Below are 25,639 nucleotides of genomic sequence, written 5' to 3' on the forward strand. Positions count from 1 at the left end.
TGGAAGAGCTTTCGGAACTCATCACCCCATTATTAGAGAAAAGTGACAGGAATTACAAAAAGGCTTTGGAACCAGGAATAAAGCTCGCTATCACTCTCCGTGATCTGGCAATAGGAGATAGCTACGCCACCCTTCAATATGATTTCCGGGTAGCCAGAACCACAATAGGCTTAGTACTGAGAGAAGTATGCGATGCACTGGTGATGGAGCTGAAACATGACGTCATTGATTGTCTTGTTGATAGTGACGCGTTTGAACGCGTTGTCGATGAGTTCAAGACGCGATGGAATGTTCCACATGCATGTGGAGCTCTGGATGGGAAACATGTTGCAATCAGAAAGCCTCCAAAGACGGGGACAATGCACCATAACTACAAAGGCTTTTTCTCAATCGTTCTTATGGCCTTGGTTTATGCAGCATTTAAGTTTATGTGGATAGATTTAGTGGTTTGGGAATGCTCAGATCTACAACCAGTCAGAACTGAAAGAATGTTTGGCAGACGGCTCTATTGGACTTCCTCCTTCGTCACCCTTGCCAAACGATGACCAGCATTTTCTATACTTTCTGCTAGGAGATCATGCATTTGGCCTTCGCTCATACCCCATGAAGCCATTCTCGGGCCGTATTCTGCGTTTATTGACGTTTTTCAGTTGAGATATTGTTTGAGTTTTTTTTTTGCGGCACCCTTAGGCCGCACTGCTAATTTGGCGGAATTCTCTCTTGGAGGCATTACAAATGTACGTCTGGTCGGCTCAAAGCGTGAAACATAAATGAGAACTGGCTGGAACGTGGTCGGTTTTATAATCGCCGTGCAAAACGTGGCTGCAACTACGTCCTAAACGTACTAAGAACGTATAGGGACGGAGTGAGAACTGCCTTTGAACGAGTTAGCACTGCACAACGAATAAAGAAGAACTGCATACAAACGTGATCGAACTGGCTGAGGACGGGCTCGGTCTGACTGGAAACGGTATACCAACGGGGACCATGGGAAAATTGACCCGATTTGAACTAAATAAAGACGGACTGGCAACGGGATAGGATGGGATAGGAACGAGCTGCACGTAGCGCGAACTGTGTATGAACGTCACTCAATCATATTGTAGATTTGTTTCTGACCAAAACTACACGTTCAAGCATGTTCACATCCCGTTCTGCATTTTCTTCAGAAAGTGGTCGAACTGTCTAAAAACCTGCTAGGTGTATGGGCTCCTTTATCCATTTATGAAATTTCGATAAATAATACAAAATCGAAATTGTATAAAAGAATATGTTATTGTACTAGTTCTTCTCATTTTTTTCATTTTTTTATTATTGTTATCAAACAACGTTATTTTTTTCCTAATAAAATCGTGTATACTCGCTTTTATTAACGCAGATAGAAAATGCTAAACCATGTCTTTTAAAGTGTAATGAGTGTAAAGTGATGATTATGCCGTGATTTTTTCTCAATTGCAGCACAAACACACGCAATAACAATATAATTAACGTTGTATTTGACTAGATTAACTTATTTGCAATCGTCATTGTTTATACCTTTTTTCTATGAATGCTTGACAGACAGAAACATCTCCATCAGATTCTTTAAACATTCCTAAGTTGCAGTCATTCATGTTCTTGTTTTTTTTTAAATAATAGCTGTTTTTTGTAAATTAAGGCTAATTGATCGTAAAGTAAAAACGACTTCTTTGGAATTTGTGTTCTTACTCTTCCTTGCTTGATTTATAAATAGCTTATCAGTGCAACAACATTCTATTTTTAGTTTTATCATCGTTAAAACAAACCCAACGTTGTACTTAAAAGCAGACGCTTACATTATGCATGCATTAAAGGGGCATTTCGATGGCTAATTCGATTATTACATTTTCAAACACAAGATTGTCATTTAATGTATATTTACAAAATGATTGTTTAAAGACATTTCTTGTTTATATTGAGGTCAGCACAATATTTATTTTATATGCTGATAAATTATCGCGGGAAACTTTCGCGCTCGTGAGAAAATCCGTTGCAGTATTGACAATGAGCGTAAATCACAACTGGTGCACGAGCGCTTTTCTGATAACGGCAGTGTGATGTTTGAAGTGCGTGATTTATTTGGACTGTTGCTCAAGTCCCACTGGAACCTTATTCGGAAAATGATTTTGTATATATTTTTATTTACAATTGCTGTATTATGCTAGTGTTACATAGTGTAATTAAAAAATAATAATAACATTGTGAATATGGATTCTTTTACTACCTGCATAGATCTTCTGGCTAAACGATTGTGTATTTCGAAGTTTCTTCTTAGACCGAAGCTGCATTCTGCGAGTCGTATGAAGAGGCTCACATTTTAAGATTATAACTCTGAAGTTGCAGGTAGCAACCTGGTTAGAATTATGTCAAGAGTTGTTATCATTTTTAACTTGAATTTCAACATAACAGTTTTAAGATTATATATATTTATATTCAAGTATAAGAATCGGTGGATAAATATGGGGGTTGGTCCCTAGATCGGCGGTTACGTCTGCTTCATACAAAAAACCAAGATAGCTTACAATAAAAAAGCGTTTAATAAGCATGATAAAATATACCTTTTATGAATTCTGCTTAATTGCACAGTGATTGGTTGAAATAAATGCCAATATTGATAAACTAGGAAAACGGTTTCGCGCAAAGACTTCAAAGTGTACTGAGCCATTTTAGTAAAACTGCAAATATACCTTATATCGCAACCATGCACACATTCAAATGTGAACTTAACTAATAATTAGAAGATCGTTTTTATTAAACTTATTAAAAAAATATTAAGATATTGTTAAGGCTAACTATGAATACAACTAATATAATACTATGTAGACAGCTAATACAATATGTAAAAAATTCGCTTGATATATGTGTCTTGTTCTGAGAAAACTGTGCTTAATTCATGTGCGTAAAGTGTCGTCCCAGATTAGCCTGTGCAGTCCGCACAGGCTAATCAGGGACGACACTTTCCGCTTTTATGGTATTTTTAGTTTGAAGGAAGTCCCTTCTTACCGAAAATCAAGTTTAAGCGGAAAGTGTCGTCCCTGATTAGCCTGTGCGGACTGCACAGGCTCATCTGGGATGACACTTAACGCACATGCATTATGACCATTTTTCACAGACCAAGACACATATTTGTATCTGGGATGAGAGCAAGAAAGTTCAAATGCAGCGTTATTAAAAATAGACGTACGGTCTCGAAGCCAACCCACAATATACACTTCGTAAACTTTAATCCAAGTAAGTCTAAATGAATGTAATATTGTAATGAAATTAAATAAAACACATACTTTACATCAAAATTTTGCTTGGAATTAAATATGGGGTGGGTGAGAGCCAATGACATATTTAGTAAAACTAGCACCTTATAAGCGTCTATAGGCGCCACATGCTTACATCATCTAATGTAGTGTAGTCAATAATAATTCATAGTTCAGGTCCATTCCTCTTAATCTGCTATCAACTGCATATGCATTTAGTTACATAGCATACTAGGCTGCATTGGTGTGGATACCCTTGTCATAATATTTGTTCAAGTTTTCAAATATATTATATTGTGGTAAAAAGCAAAATGTCCATACTTTTAAAAATTCAGTTGCAGCAAAAATTTGCTTGTAAATTAAAGTAAATACGCAAACTTCAGCTTGAACATCGATATTCACCCAGCAATAAAAGAGGAGTACATATTATGCCGAGTGGAAACAGAAAATTTGGCATATTTTTATCAAAACGTGTAACCCCCAAAAGTTCTATTCGCAATCACCTACATATGGGCCGGGCTCTGTGAAAAGGGGGTTTAATGGCATGTGCGTAAAGTTTCGTCCCATATTAGCACGTGCAGTGCACACAGGCTAATTAGGGACGAAACTTTCTGCATTAACTGAATTTTTGCCAATAAGAGACTATCTTAAAACGGATAATACAATTAAAGCGGAAAGTGTCGTCCCTGATTAGCCTGTGCGGACTGCACAGGCTATTCTGGGACGACACTTCAAGTACTTGCACTAAACCCCCTTTACACAGCGCACGGTCCATATTCAGTTGAGAAACTTTAAACCGCCAAGCATTTAACAGTGTAGAATCATCATAATGTTAGCACAGACAAACACAGAAGTGCAACTAAATGCCTCCCTTAACACATATAAGCCTAGTGGACTCGCCCATCCTTCTAAATTGGATCAGTTTATTTCCAAAATCGGGGATGTCTAGTATATTTATTTCTATATTTAGAATATTTCTTACAGAAATTCCTTAAAGCAAACAGCGCAGACCCTGATGAGACGCCGCATTATGCGGCGTCTCATCTAGGTCTCCGCTGTTTGCCAAGGCCTTTTTTTCTAGACGCTTGGCGTAAATGGATTATCGTAACGTCACACCATTAACGTACAGGTAACACAAGTATGAAATATGCTGCTACAAGGCTGTCTAAGAGACATCGTAAGGCTCAAATAAGTACCCTCGAGTGCGGTCTTTACCTTGAACAGCCCGAGTGGCTCAAGCCTCCTGCACACGGTCGCAATTAAATAAACTTTACATTGTAAGAGCCTTTAGAAAAAAAGGCATTGGTAAACAGCGTAGACCCAGATGAGTCGCCGCATGATGCGGCGTCTCATCAGGGTGTGCGCTTTTTCCTTAAAGGAATTTCAGTAAGAAATATTCTAAATATAGAAATAAATATACTAGACACCCCTTATTTTGGAAATAAATTGATCCAATTTAGAAGGATGGGAAAGTTCACTAGGCATAAATGGGTTACACTTGTAAGAGCGTTTCAAGAAAACAGTTCTAAGGGTAAAAAAGATACTGCACACACGACAATGTCGGCTAACAGTCGACATTAAGGTGGCGTTACTAAAGCATGCTGTCTGCAAAACATCTCAATGACCTTGACATTTCAGCAGTTTCATGAAAAAAACTTAAATAGATTAAGGATATATGGAGACGATACGAAATAAAGAGGCCCTAACTTTTAACATTGCATTTTGACCTTGAGCAAACCTAACTGGCTTATGCTGAATGCACATTGTCTCAATGCCCTGATCATTTGAGGCAATTCTCCTGTAAATCGTTCAAAGCGTTCTGGAGATATTGAGGCTCGAGCCTTTGACATTGAATATCAACTTTGTTTTTGAGCCAGCATGACTGACTCGTATTTTCTGAGCATTGTCTGACTCTCGATGCCCTGAACATTTAAGGCAAGTCCCATGAAAATCGCTAAATAAAGAAACAAACAGAGGCTCCCTATTTCAACTTAAAGTACTACCATGACTTTGAGACGTCATAACTGCCTCGTGCGTTCTGCACACCTGTTTATTGTTTAAAATTGTGTTTTGTTCTGTAAAAACTGTGCATAATGCATGTGCGTAAAGTTCCGTCCCAGATTAGCCTGATCAGTCCGCACAGGCTCATCTGGGACGACATGTTCCGCTTTAATGACATTTTTCGTTAAAAGGAAGTCCCTTCCCACCGAATCTAGTTTAAGCGGAAAGTGTCGTCCCTTATTAGCCTGTGCGGACTGCACAGGCTAATCTGGGATGACACTTTACGCACATGCATTATGCCCAGTTTTCTCAGAACATGACACAAATTACCGAGCCCGAATAAACGTCAGTTTGATGCGCATGTAAATCAACTTGCATCCGATGTACGCTTTAGCATCGAATGGCAATGTCACTCAATACTCAAACGCAATAATGGTCTCACACAACTAAATATAACCATATTTTAATCAATATGTTTGCATTTTTTATAAGACCATCATAACAGATATTTACAGTGGCATCTGTATTGCAAACGTCAACAAATACATCTAGATTTATGAAGACATGCACAACAAATAATTGAAATAACAATCCAATCACACATAAAATTGTTATTTATACATAATAATCTTATGGGATTATACATTGCAACAAAAGAGTATCAAAAGAAAACAAGTGTATCACATATAAAATCAGCACTTTGCTTAGGAACACACATGTGTTTATGCTCACAATACTCAATCTATCGCAACACAAATAACTGGTCAGGCAATATATATGAGAAGTCTTCTTGCAAGGGTGTTTTCCCAAACATTTAAAACTTAAAACTAACAGGTCAAGTTTCAGAATATTATCAGCTTAACGTAACAATTTTCACTATCAACTGAAGATAAAATGCATGTTTATGTCGATTGATGTTTTTTTTAATGATGCAGTTTATGTATTAACATCAACGCATGCTATGATGTATACATGTCTTAATGACCGTGACATGTTCATGCTTAAGTAAAAAATAAACAAGAGCTGTCACCATAGGATGACATACATGTACGCCCCTATAAACACTTTGATAAAAGTTATGAGCATTTTTTGAAACCTAAATACTAAATCCTTGAAATGCACTTAGTGACCCCGTGACCTAGTTTTTGACCCGGCATGACCCATATTCGAACTTGACCTAGATATTGTCTAGATTCAACTTCTGACCAAGTTTGGTAAAGATAGGATGAAAACTATTTGAATTAGAGAGCGGACACGAAAAGTGTGATAGACGGACAGTGCGAAAACTATATACCCCCTTTTCTTTGAAAGGGGCATAACTATTACCTCCCTTATATGTATTTGTGTCTGTACCTTTTAAGTGTGTTAACTCATTTACTAGTTCCTCACACTTACCAAAATGTTGTATTCTTTAAATAAAGTGTGTGCGTGAATGTTGTGCATGTTGTGCATGTATTTTATATAGACCTTCTATTCGCATATAGTCATGCATCATATTACTGTATATTTTCATTCACAAGTTAAAAATTGAAAGAAATATTGATAAAATTAGGAGATTAAATAACAAAATTGTCACATATGGATACAAATATGTATTAATTATATTGTTTTAGTTAAGGCATGCATATTCTCTGAAGATGACAATCATGTGTCATCAAGTGTCATCCCAGATTAGCCTAGCAGTCTGCACAAGCTCATAAGGGACAACTTATCCGCCAAAAAAGAATTTTCACTAAGACAATAATACCATATAAGCGGGAAATGTGGTTCATGATAACGCACAGGCTGACTGCACAGGCTAATCCTGGATGACTCTTTACCCACATGCATTCAGCTCAGTTTTCCCAGAACGAAGAGAAAAAACATAGTTAAGTGTTACATTTGGATAAAAACATCAATGCTATATAACATTCCACCTTAAGATTAAAAACTAACAACATAATTCCATTAGTCTATTCCTTCAGAGCAGAACAACTTAACTTTCCCGTTCAGAAAAATCCGTCATGAGCTGTAGCATAATGCCGCAAAAGTAATACACTTATGCATCAAAACGGTTGTATACAAAAATCTTACGCCACGGCGTGGGAAACCTGGCTTAAACAAATGTGTATAAAGCATATCCCTGAATAGCTAGGCAGAAACTTTATGCACACGCATTAAGCCCATTTTTCTCAGACACCGACTCATATATTACAAGGCCTGGTTAATGCATTTCCAATACACACCAAATCACACAAACACTAGAATTCAATTCAGAATTGATTAAAACAGGTGTTTAAAATACCTTTGACACATTAATAAACATGTACTATACAGTCTCTGGCGTGCATTGTAATGGTATGGGTAACTAATGCATCCTTTCTTGTTTCATCAAATTATGTTAAAACTTGAGCAGTGTTTTATGTTGTCTATGTTGTTGTGAGAACTTGTATTTTTATGTTGGTTGTGATGAATGGTATAAGCATTTAAGAAATTGTATAGAAATACGAGGTTGTTAACATTGTACACAAAGAAAACACAGTGAAAATATCAACTCCAAACATGTATGCATTAATGTGCATAAGGTTCACACAAATATTTCTCAAGGCACAAAATGACAAAAATTACGAGAAGAAGACGACAACACTTGTTCTCATTAATTAATCTTCCCAAATTTTAACTATATGTTTGGTTTGTGGTAGAATTTGTTTCTGGTCAATGTTTTATTATGGAAAAAAGCAACTCCAAAACAGAACAGTAGAAATAATATTTACAATAGCAAACATTCTTAGCAATTTAATGGATAAAAACACATACATCTAAATGCTTATCAAATGGTTGTTTTCCTTTTATTACATGCTTCTAATTACATGTTTGGTTTGTTATAGAATTTTCATTTTTATTCTCATTATGGTTTTATCATGGAAGGAAAGCAACTCTGAACAGTACTGTATAATAAATGTTTATAAAAGCAGAAATTCACAGTGATTTTATGCAAAACACACATACACACAAACAAATCTCAGTGTATTTTTAAAAGAGTCAGAGCTCCATAAGCACAGCTCTTACACCAATAGTGTAGCCTTAATTTTAACATGATTAATTGATACATGTGAATTCATAAGAACTTCTTAAACAATCTCTGTTTATATCCTTTGATGCTCTTGTTAGACGAATACAGACATATATTTAGCAAAGATACAAAATAATATGAGCCTCTAGGAATATAACAAACATACACACAAGAGTTGATACAATTTGTTAAACCGCTGTGATATCATGCAAGATAAAATATTATTCATGTAAGTCAAATCTATTTTTTTCCTTAAGGAATATTTCAAAAGTATTTAAGTTTGGGTTCCATTCTCATAAACATTTTTTATCCGGTCAGTCAATAATGATATTTAAATCTAGTATCAAATTTGCTAATAAAAATGGTTACAGGTACAATGTATAACCAGAAAATGCTCAATATGTATCATATTTATTATAAACGTTTAAGCAATCAATGTAAAAGAAAAATATCAAATGCGCATTAACAATTATTAGACAATAACAAAAGATGCTTGAATATTATAGAGGAAATGGTGTAGGTTTTGTACAGAATTATGAAGAAAGTTAAAAGTATGTGATATGGTTGTGAGTTAACAATCAGTACACAGTAGACAACATCTATAGAAACACCTTGCAGTAGTTTGGCTAAGTATGGAGTAATTGATTGGCTTGTGAAGGCACGCTCGTTTGTTGATCAACTTTGCAAATAAACCTTTACAGTTACTGATTGGCAATTAGCTATTGGTCACTAGTTACCTAACAATTCAACATTAAAAAAAACTAAAGAGAAAAAATATATTAAACATGGAAAAAAATGCATCATTTTTCTGAATGAGTTACTTGTCATGATGGCCCTTCATCAATCACCTGAGTAAATAGCACATCAATTGTTAAAAACCTTATCAGGTTTTTGACCCCACTTTACTCAGATTCAGATATATCCTGGCTATTGTTTAGATTAACATGATGAGCATGTTGAATCAAGATCGAGTTATAAATGTGGCTTCTAAAGTTGTTACATTTTGCAAAGAATTGACCTGATGACCTAATTTTTGGATACTCATGACTCAGCTTAGACATTGCCAAGATTAACATCCAGACAGAGTTTCCTCAAAACTGGGTTATAAATGTGGCTTAAGGAATGGTAAAAAGGTTTTTCTATGATTTGACCTGCTGACCTAGTGTTAAGACACACAAAGTCCAGATTTGAACAGAGCTTATGTCGTGTAAATAAAACCAATCTGACTAGGTTTTAGGAATATTGAGAAAAGAATGTGGTCTTTAGAGTGCTAATAAGCATAAAGTTGACAACAGAAGACTCACACAGCATGACTTTTCATCACAAAATCACTTCTTCAGCCTAAGGTTAAGAGCTCAGTTGAGCTGAAAACACAATCAAGTAAAAATTGGTCTGTACGATCTGCAGCAATGCATGTACATATGTATGTATATCTGTACGATCTGCAGCAACGCCATGTACATATGTATGTATATCCATCTATTTACAAACTATAAAACTTGATGAGGTTGAACCAACTGAATCTTATTCAGAAATGAATCGCAGATACTACTCAACCCTCAATATCTCAACATTTTATATATCTCAACATTTTATATCAAAATATCAAAGAGACATGACTGACTGACTTACACAGACAAACGTTCCTTCCCTGAGCTCTTATTAAAGTAACACATTATTTTCTTCATTTTTTTCAGAAATTTATCAACTAGGTATAAACAACTGACAGTATTGACATCAGTTTTAATGGATTCACACTTCAGTAGCTGGTTTGCAAACTACTAGTATACCACATAGCCTGAATTCACAAAGCCCCAAATGAAAACCTTTGGGAGTTCCTTAAATTCATGAAATTACTTAAGTATCTGACTGTGTTACTTGTAAGAATTTTAACACTTTCAGTGCGGGAAGCGAATTTTGAAGGCCTTTGCAAACAGTTTGGATCCTGATGAGACGCCACAGAACGTGGCGTCTCATCAGGATCCAAACTGTTTGCTATTCTGATAATATTCTTTGAAAAAAATCGAAGAAAATGTTAATTTTAGAAATTCAGCAGAGGACATTTTAGCAGACGACGAATTTCCCAGCATGCAAAGGGTTAACATTCGTTTGAGCCGTGCTCTGTGAAAAGAAGGGTTTCCATCGAACCTTAAATTTCGCTTAGAAGACTTTCTGTAAACAAAAAATAATATAAAAGTGGACAGTGACGTCCCTGATTAGCCTGTGCGGACTGCACAGGCTAATTTTGGACAACAATGTACGCACATCCATTAAAGCCCTTGTCATAGAGCACAGCCCATATGCTTTAAACAAGTTAATATTGCTACACAGATTGATATTTTGTTAGCTGAAAACATCAGATTTTTCACTGAAAACTTGTTTTAAAATTGTGCCTAAAGTAAAACTTTATTTAAAATTTCCATAAAGAGCTTTATGAAAATGGGCCCTGAACCCAATTCTAAAATTGTGTTAATATAATTTAAAGTACAAATTAAGTTTCTTCTGTATTTTTTTATATTTGAACAGCAGATTAAGGCTACATACTGTAAAATAATTATTCTTTGTGGGACATTAATTTTCTTTGCTTTTATGGTTTGTCCAATACACAAATTTAACACAACATATAAAAATTCTTCATTTTTAAGATCAGAAATCCAAGAATTTATGGGTCTACAAAAAGCAATTTGAAAAAAAAATAATTTAATGCGATGATTTAAAAAAACATAAAAGTAACTTAACGGCAGAATCTTCTCCACTTTTTATTTATTAATGACATCACAGCCATTTACAATAACATTTAATAACTTAATCACATTTAATTGTTTTACTAACTTTCATTAGATAGTTTGATGATTGTTATAACCATGTGCTTTATGTGTTGAATTAGGTTGGCTATGAACTTATAATTAAAATAATTTGATACACTGATACAAGGATATATACTTAAGGCCCTACAGTCTATGGCATTGACATAATTGTTACTAATGTGACAAAGTCAAAATGTCTTATAATTCTCTACGTTAATTTGAATATAACAGACATTTTAGGAATTAAATTATTTACGCCTCATGTTGAATTATTAACACTTAATTGTGATTATTTAAAAAAAAGCTTTCAATGATTAAGCTTTTAACAGCATATACTATGAATAATGTTGTAAAAATGAGCCTTCATGCACATTTTACAAACATGCAGGATATCAGTTGTTTGTAGGGCAGAATTGTAGCTGTCAATTCAGTTTAACAGACACACTTCAAACTCTAAATCAGTGAAATTTGAATGAGGCTCGCTCTGGGAAACAAGGGCTTAATGCATGTGCATACAGTGTTATCCCATATTAGCACGTACAGTACATACAGTCTAAATAGGGATAACACTTTCCCCTTTTTATGTATTTTTTTTCATTTAAATGATTTCTCTTCTTAGTGAAAATCCCACCAATGAAGAAAGTGTGACCCCTGATTAGCCTGAGCCGACTGCACAGGCTACTCCGACTGCACAGGCTACTCCTGAACGACACTTTACTGCACAGGCTACTCCTGTACGACACTTTACATCCAAGCATTTAGTCCTATTTACCCAGAGAACGTCTCTAATGCATGCTACAACTACATCCTGTATATTACGTCTGCAAGCAGCAATGCCCTTTAATATCAATTGCACATAGACAGGCCGTCACTAAAAGCAGCTTCTGCGTTGTATGGCAGTCTTATTTCTCCAGGATGATTCCATTCATCAAAGCCTTATTTGGCCTCCATGATTTCATTCATCAATGTCTTATTTGGCCTCGATGATTTCATTCATCAATGTCTTATTTGGCCTAGATGATTCCATTCATCAATGTCTTATTTTGCCTCGATGATTCCATTCATGGATGTATCACCGTTTTCCAGCACTTGTTTCTTGCCCAAGCTGAACACATCTGTTATTCCTTGACGGAAGCATAAGAAGTTAAAGTCTATCAAACCTGGAATAATAAGAGAACACACTATGAGATAGTACATGAGAGAGAACACACTATGAGATAGTACATGAGAGAGAACACACTATGAGATAGTACATGAGAGAGAACACACTATGAGATAGTACATGAGAGAAAACACACTATGAGATAGTACACGAGAGAAAACACACTATGAGATAGTACATGAGAGAAAACACACTATGAGAAAGTACATGAGAGAAAACACACTATGAGATAGTACATGAGAGAAAACACACTATGAGATAGTACATGAGAGAAAACACAATATGAGATATTACATGAGAGAAAACACACTATGAGAAAGTACATGAGAGAAAACACACTATGAGATAGTACATTAGAGAAAACACACTATGAGATAGTACATGAGAGAAAACACACTATGAGATAGTACATGAGAGAAAACACACTATAAGATAGTACATGAGAGAAAACACACTATGAGATAATACATGAGAGAAAACACACTATGAGATAGTAAAAGAGAGAAAACACACTATGAGATAGTACATGAGAGAAAACACCCTATGAGATAGTACATGAGAGAAAACACACTATGAGATAGTACATGAGAGAAAACACACTATGAGATAGTACATGAGAGAAAACACACGATGAGAAAGTACATGAGAAAAAACACACTATGAGATAGTACAGGAGAGAAAACACACTATGAGATAGTACATGAGAGAAAACACACTATGAGATAGTACATGAGAGAAAACACACTATGAGATAGAACATGAGAAAAAACACGCTATGAGGTAGTACATGAGAGAAAACACAATATGAGATAGTACATGAGAGAAAACACACTATGAGATAGTACATGAGAGAAAACACACTATGAGATAATACATGAGAGAAAACACACTATGAGATAGTACAAGAGAGAAAACACACTATGAGATAGTACATGAGAGAAAACACACTATGAGATAGTACATGAGAGAAAACACACTATGAGATAGTACATGAGAGAAAACACACTATGAGATAGTACATGAGAGAAAACACACTATGAGATAGTACAAGAGAGAAAACACACTATGAGATAGTACATGGGCATTGCTGTGGGAAAACACAATTATGCATTGTAAACAAAAACAATAATTGTTCTAAATGTTTATTCTATTTTCTTTCAATCCTTTCCCACTCAGATCTCAGATACTTATTTTGACGTGTTTGTAGTCCCTTAGAAAGTTGCATTTAATTGACGACCTTTCTTACTTAATTCAAGGTTTAAAGGCTTTATTTCCAAAATTTAGTTACTGATGAGCAGCAAACAGCATAAAACATGAACAAGTTACTGGCAGGCTGTTCTGGTTTAATGCTCGTTGCAAAAGCCATTTCAGCTTCGCTTCTTATGGGGGAAAGAGTTAAATAAAATTGTTAATTTACATTTTTGGGCCAATTTTTGTAATATACCACGTGAGGCTTAGAACAAAATAGCCAAGAGGCTTGCTGAGCTGTTCTCCATTTTGTTCTGAGCCTGATGATGTCATATAACAAATATGTCTGGCAGATGCATGTTTATCAATGCAGTGGTATGATACAAGTTTGTTCATATACACCAGAACATATTGATCAATGTTTCATACATGACAACAAATATCTGCAACAATGTGTTAAAGCTTTAACACTTCTACCTACCACGCTTTTCAAAGCTGTCCTCCCTCAGTATACAGACAAGCGCCAGCAGTTTTGTGACCTCTCGTAAATACATGACTGTCCCGTTGTTCAACTTGATCACAGCCAGCCTCTGATTGGAGTCCGCAGGGTTGACTCTGAAATCAACAATGAAATAGAGATTGATTAATGAAATAAGGATTAAGCTTATGAAACAGGGATTAAGCACGCACAAATGGGTTTTAGCTAAAGAAATAGGGATTGAGCTAGTAAAATAGGGACTTCGCTCATGAAATGGGGATTTTGCTAATGAAATAGAGATTTTGCTAATGGGACTAAGTTGAAAGTAAATGAAATTGAGATTTAAATTATGAAATAGGGAATTAGCTTATGAAATAAGGATTTAGGCTAATGAAATAAAGGTAAAGTAACTAAAATAGGGACTTTGCTACTGAAATAGGGGTTAAGCTAATGAAATCGGGATTTAGTTTAAGAAATAGGGATTTAGCTCATGAAATAAAGGTAAAGCAACTAAAATAAAGACTTTGCTAATGAAATAGGGATTTAGCTAATGAAATAGGGATTAAGTTAAAGAAATAGGGGTTTAACTCATGAAATTTGGATATAATTAATGAAATTGGGATTAATTTAATACAAGAGGGCCATGGTTGCCCTGGTAGCTCACCTGAGAAGTATTAATGATAAGTAAGGGTTGTAAGACCGAGTTGCATGAATGTTGCACTTAAAATGTGACTTCTAGAGTGTTCAAAAGGTTTACAATAGCTATATAAAGAAAACTACCCACACCCATGTTTTTCAATGAACCAGAACCATTTTCGAAATCAACTGTGATATCATAAGAACAAAAGTTTCACGAAGATTGGAAATAAATGTCAATTCTACATTGTTAACAAGGTTTAACTGTAGCCATATAAGGAAAACTGCCCCGCCCCCTTCTGGCAATGATTTCAATAGACTGGAACACATTTTTAACCTGGCCCAGATATCATAACAAGAGTATTTACATGTTTTTTCAGCCGAAATTTCATTGGAACAAATGTTCCGACTCATGAAGATTGGCAAATAAATGTGGCTTATAAAGTGTCAACAGCCCCCAGCATCCATGTTTTTCAACAAAGCAGAAGCATTTTCATGTTCTGATCAAGTTTCATAAAGATTGGATAATAAATGTGACTTCTAGAGTGTTAACAAGGTTTTACTACATAGCCATATAAGGAAAAATGCCACGCCCCCTTGCAGCCATGTTTTTTTTAACGGATCTCAACCATTTTCGAACTCAGCCCAGATATCATTAGTACAAATATTCTGACCAAGTTTTATGAGCATTGGACCAAAAATGTGACTTCTAGAGTGTTAACAAGGTTTTACTATAGCCATATAAGGAAAACTGCCCCGCCCCCTGGCAGCCATGTTTTTCAACAGACCAGAACCATTTTCAAACTCATCCAAGATGTCGTTAGAAAAAATGTTCTGACTAAGTTTCATGAAGATTGGACAATAAATGTGACTTCTAGAGTGTTAACAATGTTTAACTATACACTAAAGCCATATAAGGTAAACTGCCACCCCCCTGGCATCCATGTTTTTCATTCAACTGGAACCATTTTCGAACTCTTCCAAGATATTATTGGGGCACATGTTCTGACCAAGTTTCATGAAGATTGGACTAAAAATGTGACTTCTAGAGTGTTAACAAGGTTTTACTATAGCCATATTAGAAAACTGCCACGCCCCCTGGCAGTCATGTTTTTCAACCAACCAGAACCATTTTTGAACTCGTTCAAGATATCATTATAACAAATGTTCTGACTAAGTTTCATGAAGATTGGACAATAAATGCAACTTCTAGAGTGTTAACAAAGTTTTACTATAGCCATATTAGGAAAACTGCCCAGCCCCCTGGTGGCCATGTTTTTCATCCAACCGGAACAATTTTTAAACTTGTCCAAGATTTTATTGGGACACATGTTTCCACCAAGTTTCATGCAGATTGGACTAAAAATGTGACTTCTAGAGTGTTAACAAGGTTTTACTATAGCCATATAAGGAAAACTGCCACGCCCCCTGGCAGCCATGTTTTTCAACCAACCGGAACCATTTTCGAACTCATCCAAGATATTATTGAGACACATGTTCTAACCAAGTTTCATGAAGATTGGACAATAAATGTGACCTTTAGAGTGTTAACAAGGTAAATGTTGACGACGCACGACGCACAACGCACGACAGACAAAAGGCAATCACAGTAGCTCACCATGAGCACGTTGTGCTCAGGTGAGCTAAAAAAATAGAATCTTTGCTAATGAAACTGGGATTTAGCTAATGTAATTGAGATTTAGCTAGTAAGAAATGGATTTAGCAACCAAAGTGAGGAGCTTACCTTTCTGGGATGATTTCTCCATCATCACTGAAAACACACAACAGGTGGGTAATGTAAGAATCACACAAATTGCTGTAAAATCATAAGTATTGTGGGACATTTATTTTTGTAGATTTTTAGGATTTACCAATAATTGAATTTAACACAAACATATTACAAAATGACTGACCAAAATTCCTCATTTTTGTTCTTTCAAAATTAGAAATTCTAAAATGTTGGTATCCACCAAGAAGTCTTTTTTTAAATCATGAAATCATGCAGACCATTATACATGACTGTACAGTAATCTGCACACATTCTTATCACACTCTTGTGCACACATGCAAACTAAAATAAGGTTCTTGTGATGCACCAAATACAAGAATAAATGACTTGTACTGTCTTTATGTATAATACCATTGATAATTTAGAAATCACTGAATTTGATTAAAGTTTTAAGCTGTTTTACTAACTGGAAATGTCAGCTCCAATTAAATTAAAAACAAACACATGTGTTTATATCAAATTATGAAATAATATGAATTTTACCAAGGAACAGTAAGTGTCCAATGTAAAGACTGTTTTTTTTCTGAATATATTCACTTATAATGTAAAAATAATTAATAAAATTCAAAGTAAACTGATAATTCAATGATTCATTGTAGCTACACATTATGCAGCAAATCCAAATAGACCTTGGAGAAATATCTGAATAGAGAAATTACTACAACAATTGTAATTGTAACACACTTATAGAGAATAGACAATCAAAAGTTTATTATTAAATTTAAATAAAATCCAATGATTCACAACACAATGGTATTATGGTCTCACAAAATGAGATTGCATCATTAAATTTTCATTGCATGCCAAGTTTAGCCAACATTTAAAATGACTGGATTCCTTAAACTGCATGCCTGTATCCCACAGAGTTCAATGCAAAAGCAACTGCAATCTGTGTTGTAAATGACTTTACATCTTACAATCAAATGAAACTTAATAAAATATGAACCAATGGCCAGCATACCAACAGTCAGATAAGGGGCTAGCCTGTCTGCTATAGCGTGCACACTCACAGTCAGATAAGGAGCTAGCCTGTCTGCTATAGCTTGCACACTCACAGTAAGATAAGGGGCTAGCCTGTCAGCTATAGCGTGCGCACTCACAGTCAGATAAGGAGCTAGCCTGTCTGCTATAGCTTGCACACTCACAGTCAGATAAGGGGCTAGTCTGTCTGCTATAGCCTGCACACTAACAGTCAGATAAGGAGCTAGCCTGTCAGCTATAGCGTGCACACTCACAGTCAGATAAGGAGCTAGCCTGTCTGCTATAGCGTGCACACTCACAGTCAGATAAGGAGCTAGCCTGTCAGCTATAGCGTGCACACTCACAGTCAGATAAGGAGCTAGCCTGTCTGCTATAGCGTGCACACTCACAGTCAGATAAGGAGCTAGCCTGTCTGCTATAGCGTGCACACTCACAGTCAGATAAGGAGCTAGCCTGTCAGCTATAGCCTGCACACTCACAGTCAGATAAGGAGCTAGCCTGTCTGCTATAGTGTGCACACTCACAGTCAGATAAGGAGCTAGCCTGTCAGCTATAGCGTGCACACTCACAGTCAGATAAGGGGCTAGCCTGTCTGCTTTAGCGTGCACACTCACAGTCAGATAAGGGGCTAGCCTGTCTGCTATAGTGTGCACACTCACAGTCAGATAAGGGGCTAGCCTGTCTGCTATAGCATGCACACTCACAGTCAGATAAGGAGCTAGCCTGTCAGCTATAGCGTGCACACTCACAGTCAGATAAGGGGCTAGCCTGTCTGCTATAGCGTGCACACTCACAGTCAGATAAGGAGCTAGCCTGTCTGCTATAGTGTGCACACTCACAGTCAAATAAGGGGCTAGCCTGTCTGCTATAGTGTGCACACTCACAGTCAAATAAGGGGCTAGCCTGTCTGCTATAGCGTGCACACTCACAGTCAGATAAGGAGCTAGCCTGTCTGCTATAGCCTGCACACTCACAGTCAGATAAGGAGCTAGCCTGTCTGCTATAGTGTGCACACTCACAGTCAAATAAATGGCTAGCGTGTCTGCTATAGCGTGCACACTCACAGTCAGATAAGGAGCTAGCCTGTCTGCTATAGCCTGCACACTCACAGTCAGATAAGGAGCTAGCCTGTCTGCTATAGCGTGCACACTCACAGTCAGATAATGAGCTAGCCTGTCAGCTATAGCCTGCACACTCACAGTCAGATAAGGAGCTAGCCTGTCTGCTATAGCCTGCACACTCACAGTCAGAAAAGGAGCTAGCCTGTCTGCTATAGCGTGCACACTCACAGTCAGATAAGGAGCTAGCCTGTCTGCTATAGTGTGCACACTCACAGTCAGATAAGGAGCTAACCTGTCTGCTATAGCCTGCACACTCACAGTCAGATAGGGAGCTAGCCTGTCAGCTATAGCGTGCACACTCACAGTCAGATAAGGGGCTAGCCTGTCTGCTATAGCCTGCACACTCACAGTCAGATAAGGAGCTAGCCTGTCAGCTATAGCCTGCACACTCACAGTCAGATAAGGAGCTAGTCTGTCTGCTATAGCCTGCACACTCACAGTCAGATAAGGAGCTAGCCTGTCAGCTATAGCGTGCACACTCACAGTCAAATAAGGGGCTAGCCTGTCTGCTATAGCGTGCACACTCACAGTCAGATAAGGGGCTAGTCTGTCTGCTATAGCCTGCACACTCACAGTCAGATAAGGAGCTAGCCTGTCTGCTATAGTGTGCACACTCACAGTCAGACAAGGAGCTAGCCTGTCAGCTATAGCATGCACACTCACAGTCAGATAAGGGGCTAGCCTGTCTGCTATAGCGTGCACACTCACAGTCAGATAAGGAGCTAGCCTGTCAGCTATAGTGTGCACACTCACAGTCAGATAAGGAGCTAGCCTGTCAGCTATAGCGTGCACACTCACAGTCAGATAAGGAGCTAGCCTGTCTGCTCTAGCGTGCACACTCACAGTCAGATAAGGAGCTAGCCTGTCTGCTATAGCGTGCACACTCACAGTCAGATAAGGAGCTAACCTGTCTGCTATAGCGTGCACACTCACAGTCAGATAAGGAGCTAGCCTGTCTGCTATAGCCTGCACACTCACAGTCAGATAAGGAGCTAGCCTGTCAGCTATAGCCTGCACACTCACAGTCAGATAAGGGGCTAGCCTGTCTGCTATAGTGTGCACACTCACAGTCAGATAAGGAGCTAGCCTGTCTGCTATAGCCTGCACACTCACAGTCAGATAGGGAGCTAGCCTGTCAGCTATAGCGTGCACACTCACAGTCAGATAAGGGGCTAGCCTGTCTGCTATAGCCTGCACACTCACAGTCAGATAAGGAGCTAGCCTGTCAGCTATAGCCTGCACACTCACAGTCAGATAAGGAGCTAGTCTGTCTGCTATAGCCTGCACACTCACAGTCAGATAAGGAACTAGCCTGTCAGCTATAGCGTGCACACTCACAGTCAGACAAGGAGCTAGCCTGTCTGCTATAGTGTGCACACTCACAGTCAGACAAGGAGCTAGCCTGTCTGCTATAGCGTGCACACTCACAGTCAGATAAGGAGCTAGCCTGTCAGCTATAGCGTGCACACTCACAGTCAGATAAGGAGCTAGCCTGTCAGCTATAGCATGCACACTCACAGTCAGATAAGGAGCTAGCCTGTCTGCTATAGCGTGCACACTCACAGTCAGATAAGGAGCTAGCCTGTCTGCTATAGCGTGCACACTCACAGTCAGATAAGGAGCTAGCCTGTCAGCTATAGCGTGCACACTCACAGTCAGATAAGGAGCTAGCCTGTCTGCTATAGCGTGCACACTCACAGTCAGATAAGGAGCTAGCCTGTCTGCTTTAGCGTGCACACTCACAGTCAGATAAGGAGCTAGCCTGTCTGCTATAGCGTGCACACTCACAGTCAGATAAGGAGCTAGCCTGTCAGCTATAGCGTGCACACTCTTAGTCAGACAAGGAGCTAGCCTGTCAGCTATAGCGTGCACACTCACAGTCAGATAAGGGGCTAGCCTGTCAGCTATAGCGTGCACACTCACAGTCAGATAAGGAGCTAGCCTGTCTGCTATAGTGTGCACACTCACAGTCAGATAAGGAGCTAGCCTGTCAGCTATAGCGTGCACACTCACAGTCAGATAAGAAGCTAGCCTGTCAGCTATAGTGTGCACACTCACAGTCAGATAAGGAGCTAGCCTGTCTGCTATAGCTTGCACACTCACAGTCAGACAAGGAGCTAGCCTGTCAGCTATAGTGTGCACACTCACAGTCAGATAAGGAGCTAGCCTGTCTGCTATAGCGTGCACACTCACAGTCAGATAAGAAGCTAGCCTGTCAGCTATAGTGTGCACACTCACAGTCAGATAAGGAGCTAGCCTGTCTGCTATAGCTTGCACACTCACAGTCAGACAAGGAGCTAGCCTGTCAGCTATAGTGTGCACACTCACAGTCAGATAAGGAGCTAGCCTGTCTGCTATAGCGTGCACACTCACAGTCAGATAAGGAGCTAGCCTGTCTGCTATAGCCTGCACACTCACAGTCAGATAAGGAGCTAGCCTGTCTGCTATAGTGTGCACACTCACAGTCAGATAAGGAGCTAGCCTGTCTGCTATAGCGTGCACACTCACAGTCAGATTAAGGAGCTAGTCGGTCTGCTATAGCATGCACACTCACAGTCAGATAAGGAGCTAGCCTGTCTGCTATAGCGTGCACACTCACAGTCAGATAAGGAGCTAGCCTGTCTGCTATAGCCTGCACACTCACAGTCAGATAAGGAGCTAGCCTGTCTGCTATAGCCTGCACACTCACAGTCAGATAAGGAGCTAGCCTGTCTGCTATAGCGTGCACACTCACAGTCAGACAAGGAGCTAGCCTGTCAGCTATAGCGTGCACACTCACAGTCAGATAAGGAGCTAGCCTGTCAGCTATAGTGTGCACACTCACAGTCAGATAAGGAGCTAGCCTGTCTGCTTTAGTGTGCAAACTCACAGTCAGATAAGGAGCTAGCCTGTCTGCTATAGTGTGCACACTCACAGTCAGATAAGGAGCTAGCCTGTCTGCTATAGCGTGCACACTCACAGTCAGATAAGGAGCTAGCCTGTCTGCTATAGTGTGCACACTCACAGTCAGATAAGGAGCTAGCCTGTCTGCTATAGTGTGCACACTCACAGTCAGATAAGGAGCTAGCCTGTCTGCTATAGCGTGCACACTCACAGTCAGACAAGGAGCTAGCCTGTCAGCTATAGTGTGCACACTCACAGTCAGACAAGGAGCTAGCCTGTCAGCTATAGCGTGCACACTCACAGTCAGATAAGGAGCTAGCCTGTCTGCTATAGTGTGCACACTCACAGTCAGATAAGGAGCTAGCCTGTCTGCTATAGTGTGCACACTCACAGTCAGATAAGGAGCTAGCCTGTCTGCTATAGCGTGCACACTCACAGTCAGATAAGGAGCTAGCCTGTCTGCTATAGTGTGCACACTCACAGTCAGATAAGGGGCTAGCCTGTCTGCTATAGTGTGCACACTCACAGTCAGATAAGGAGCTAGCCTGTCTGCTATAGCGTGCACACTCACAGTCAGACAAGGAGCTAGCCTGTCAGCTATAGTGTGCACACTCACAGTCAGACAAGGAGCTAGCCTGTCTGCTATAGCGTGCACACTCACAGTCAGATAAGGAGCTAGCCTGTCTGCTATAGCCTGCACACTCACAGTCAGATAAGGAGCTAGCCTGTCTGCTATAGCGTGCACACTCACAGTCAGACAAGGAGCTAGCCTGTCTGCTATAGCCTGCACACTCACAGTCAGATAAGGAGCTAGCCTGTCAGCTATAGCGTGCACACTCACAGTCAGATAAGGAGCTAGCCTGTCAGCTATAGCCTGCACACTCACAGTCAGTAAAGGAGCTAGCCTGTCTGCTATAGCGTGCACACTCACAGTCAGATAAGGAGCTAGCCTGTCTGCTATAGCGTGCACACTCACAGTCAGATAAGGAGCTAGCCTGTCTGCTATAGTGTGCACACTCACAGTCAGATAAGGAGCTAGCCTGTCTGCTATAGTGTGCACACTCACAGTCAGATAAGGAGCTAGCCTGTCTGCTATAGTGTGCACACTCACAGTCAGATAAGGAGCTAGCCTGTCTGCTATAGCGTGCACACTCACAGTCAGATAAGGAGCTAGCCTGTCTGCTATAGTGTGCACACTCACAGTCAGATAAGGAGCTAGCCTGTCTGCTATAGCGTGCACACTCACAGTCAGATAAGGAGCTAGCCTGTCAGCTATAGTGTGCACACTCACAGTCAGATAAGGAGCTAGCCTGTCAGCTATAGCGTGCACACTCACAGTCAGATAAGGAGCTAGCCTGTCTGCTATAGTGTGCACACTCACAGTCAGATAAGGAGCTAGCCTGTCAGCTATAGCCTGCACACTCACAGTCAGATAAGGAGCTAGCCTGTCAGCTATAGTGTGCACACTCACAGTCAGATAAGGAGCTAGCCTGTCAGCTATAGCGTGCACACTCACAGTCAGATAAGGAGCTAGCCAGTCTGCTATAGCGTGCACACTCACAGTCAGACAAGGAGCTAGCCTGTCAGCTATAGCGTGCACACTCACAGTCAGATAAGGAGCTAGCCTGTCAGCTATAGTGTGCACACTCACAGTCAGATAAGGAGCTAGCCTGTCAGCTATAGCGTGCACACTCACAGTCAGATAAGGAGCTGGCCTGTCAGCTATAGTGTGCACACTCATAGTCAGATAAGGAACTAGCCTGTCTGCTATAGCGTGCACACTCACAGTCAGACAAGGAGCTAGCCTGTCAGCTATAGCCTGCACACTCACAGTCAGATAAGGAGCTAGCCTGTCAGCTATAGTGTGCACACTCACAGTCAGATAAGGAGCTAGCCTGTCAGCTATAGCGTGCACACTCACAGTCAGATAAGGAGCTAGCCTGTCTGCTATAGCGTGCACACTCACAGTCAGACAAGGAGCTAGCCTGTCAGCTATAGCGTGCACACTCACAGTCAGACAAGGAGCTAGCCTGTCTGCTATAGCGTGCACACTCACAGTCAGATAAGGAGCTAGCCTGTCAGCTATAGTGTGCACACTCACAGTCAGATAAGGAGCTAGCCTGTCAGCTATAGTGTGCACACTCACAGTCAGATAAGGAGCTAGCCTGTCAGCTATAGCGTGCACACTCACAGTCAGATAAGGAGCTAGCCTGTCTGCTATATAAAACACGAACAATTGTGTGACTTTATAGATGACAAGGTAGTTCCAGATCAAACTGGCGCAATGTGCAGGTTGGCTTGGTGCTACAATGGCTGCATATGGCTGAGACCAATATTTGCAAGATGTGGCACTAATTGATACATTTACAGTGATAACTGTTAACATAATGTAACAGTTACAACGTGTTAGTATATTTATTTAAACAATTTTACTGCAAAACAAAGCTTATCAAATAAATTACATGTATTGTCCAATTGTACATCATAATGTTTGTGATATACATGTAGACACTAAAAAAAATGTCAAAAAATGATTACAAAAATGAAGCAGAAATGTATGTCTGTATGGTTACATAGTTCCAATACAATTCAGAAAGAACATTCTTAAATCTCCATAGCATATGCAAGAAGAAATAATGTTACAAGAAAGGTTGTTGCTTGTTACACTGAATGAAATTCAGATAGATAGAGATCCTAATAAACTGAAACAAAATCAAAGCTCAGTTGAAAGAGGGCTTACACTTGCAGGACACACAATGAAAGACCCACTGAGTCGTGTTCTGAGAAAACTGGGCATAATGCACGTGCGTTTAGTGTCATCCCAGATAAGCCTGCGCATGGACAACACTTTCCGCCTAAATTGGATATTTGCTAAGAAGAGGCTTCATTTAAAAAAATAAATCATAAATGCCGAAAGTGTCGTCCCAGATTAGCCTGTGTGGATTGCACAGGCTAATCTGGGATGACATTTACGCACATGCATTATGCCCAGTTTTCTCAGAACGCTACACTGGTCAGTCCGGGCTCCCAATGCTGCAAGGATATTAATAAGAGGTTAGCCTTGCTCTCAGAAAACAGGGCTTAATGCATGTCCGTAAAGTGTCGTCCCAGATGAGCCTGTGCAGTCCACACAAGATAATAAGGGACAAACACTTTCCCCGTCACAGAACTTTTTTTTAGAAGAGACTTCCTTCACATGCAAAATACCCAACAAGTTTAGCTGAGGGTTTACGTTATCACGACAGGCCAAAATGGTACAGCAGAGTTTGAGTTTCAGAATATAAATGTTGTATGGGCGCAATATTTAATATCAGCTGCAATAGCTTGGCATTAGACCCTTGCTATACGAGATAAAGACAGAATATCATTCTGGGAAAACAGGGTTAATGCATGTGCCTAAAATGTGGCCCCAAATTTTTGTTATAAGAAACCTCTTTTAAATGAATAAATATGATAAAAACAGAAAGTATTGTTAATTTAGGACTACTCTTTATGCACATGCATTAAACCAAGATTTCACAGAACAATGTAAAGACAGCAGGCAGGCAAGGTCACCTATCTGAGTCACTGTCAAAGCAGTGGACTAATCCTATTGTGCCGGGGCTCATACACTGGCGGCTCGCTATCAAAACCACTTCAATGCAGGTAAATAGTCAATTATAATAACCAACATTAGCATTTTTTTGTCAACTATAGAGACATTCTTATACACAATATTGAAATTCTTTTCATTAATAGTACTTTATAGATTATGTTTTAAGTTTGTATTTTCTATTCAAAATGAAACTTTTTCATTAAAAAACTTAAAACAACTCAATCAAGATAAATACACTTATCCCTATGGATAAGAGTTTTTGCAAGCAGGCTCCTCAATTTACGAAGACAATTACAAGGCAACCACGGCAAATTGGACAATTAAAGAACTCAACAAACAACTCAAAATCAACTTAAACAATCAAAGGGCCACAACTTTCTACAGCACCTCATACAATTTAAGGGCAAAAACTCTGCAGCAACTTAGACAATCAAAGGGCAACAACTCTACACCACTTTAGACAATTCAAGAGCAAACAACTGTTCAGCAACTTTGAAAATTGAAGGACAACCACTTCTGCAGCAAATTGTTTGCCCTAACACCATCAAACCCAAAATAATTTTATTTGACATGAGCAGCCTGAAGTTTAAATAAAATGGGATCACATCAAAATATGCCCACAAATAATTATCGGTAGGGAAAGACCTAGAGCGAGGAAGTAAGTTATTTGCCTTTGT

General features: G+C 39.0%; 1 protein-coding gene across 1 annotated transcript; it reads right to left on the minus strand.

The window, feature by feature from the left end:
- Positions 1-5,717: 5,717 nt before the first annotated feature.
- LOC127857760 (ras-related GTP-binding protein C-like) lies at positions 5,718-24,996 on the minus strand. The gene is made up of 4 exons (XM_052394417.1): positions 24,923-24,996; positions 16,338-16,364; positions 13,961-14,094; positions 5,718-12,289 (listed from the first exon to the last, which is right to left on the minus strand). Exons 1-4 carry the CDS (start codon positions 24,973-24,975, stop codon positions 12,168-12,170), a joined length of 336 nt encoding a protein of 111 aa, XP_052250377.1. The 5' UTR covers positions 24,976-24,996; the 3' UTR covers positions 5,718-12,167.
- Positions 24,997-25,639: the final 643 nt, after the last annotated feature.

This window comes from Dreissena polymorpha, chromosome 14 (genome assembly GCF_020536995.1).
Source record: "Dreissena polymorpha isolate Duluth1 chromosome 14, UMN_Dpol_1.0, whole genome shotgun sequence".
Lineage (NCBI taxonomy): Eukaryota > Metazoa > Mollusca > Bivalvia > Myida > Dreissenidae > Dreissena > Dreissena polymorpha.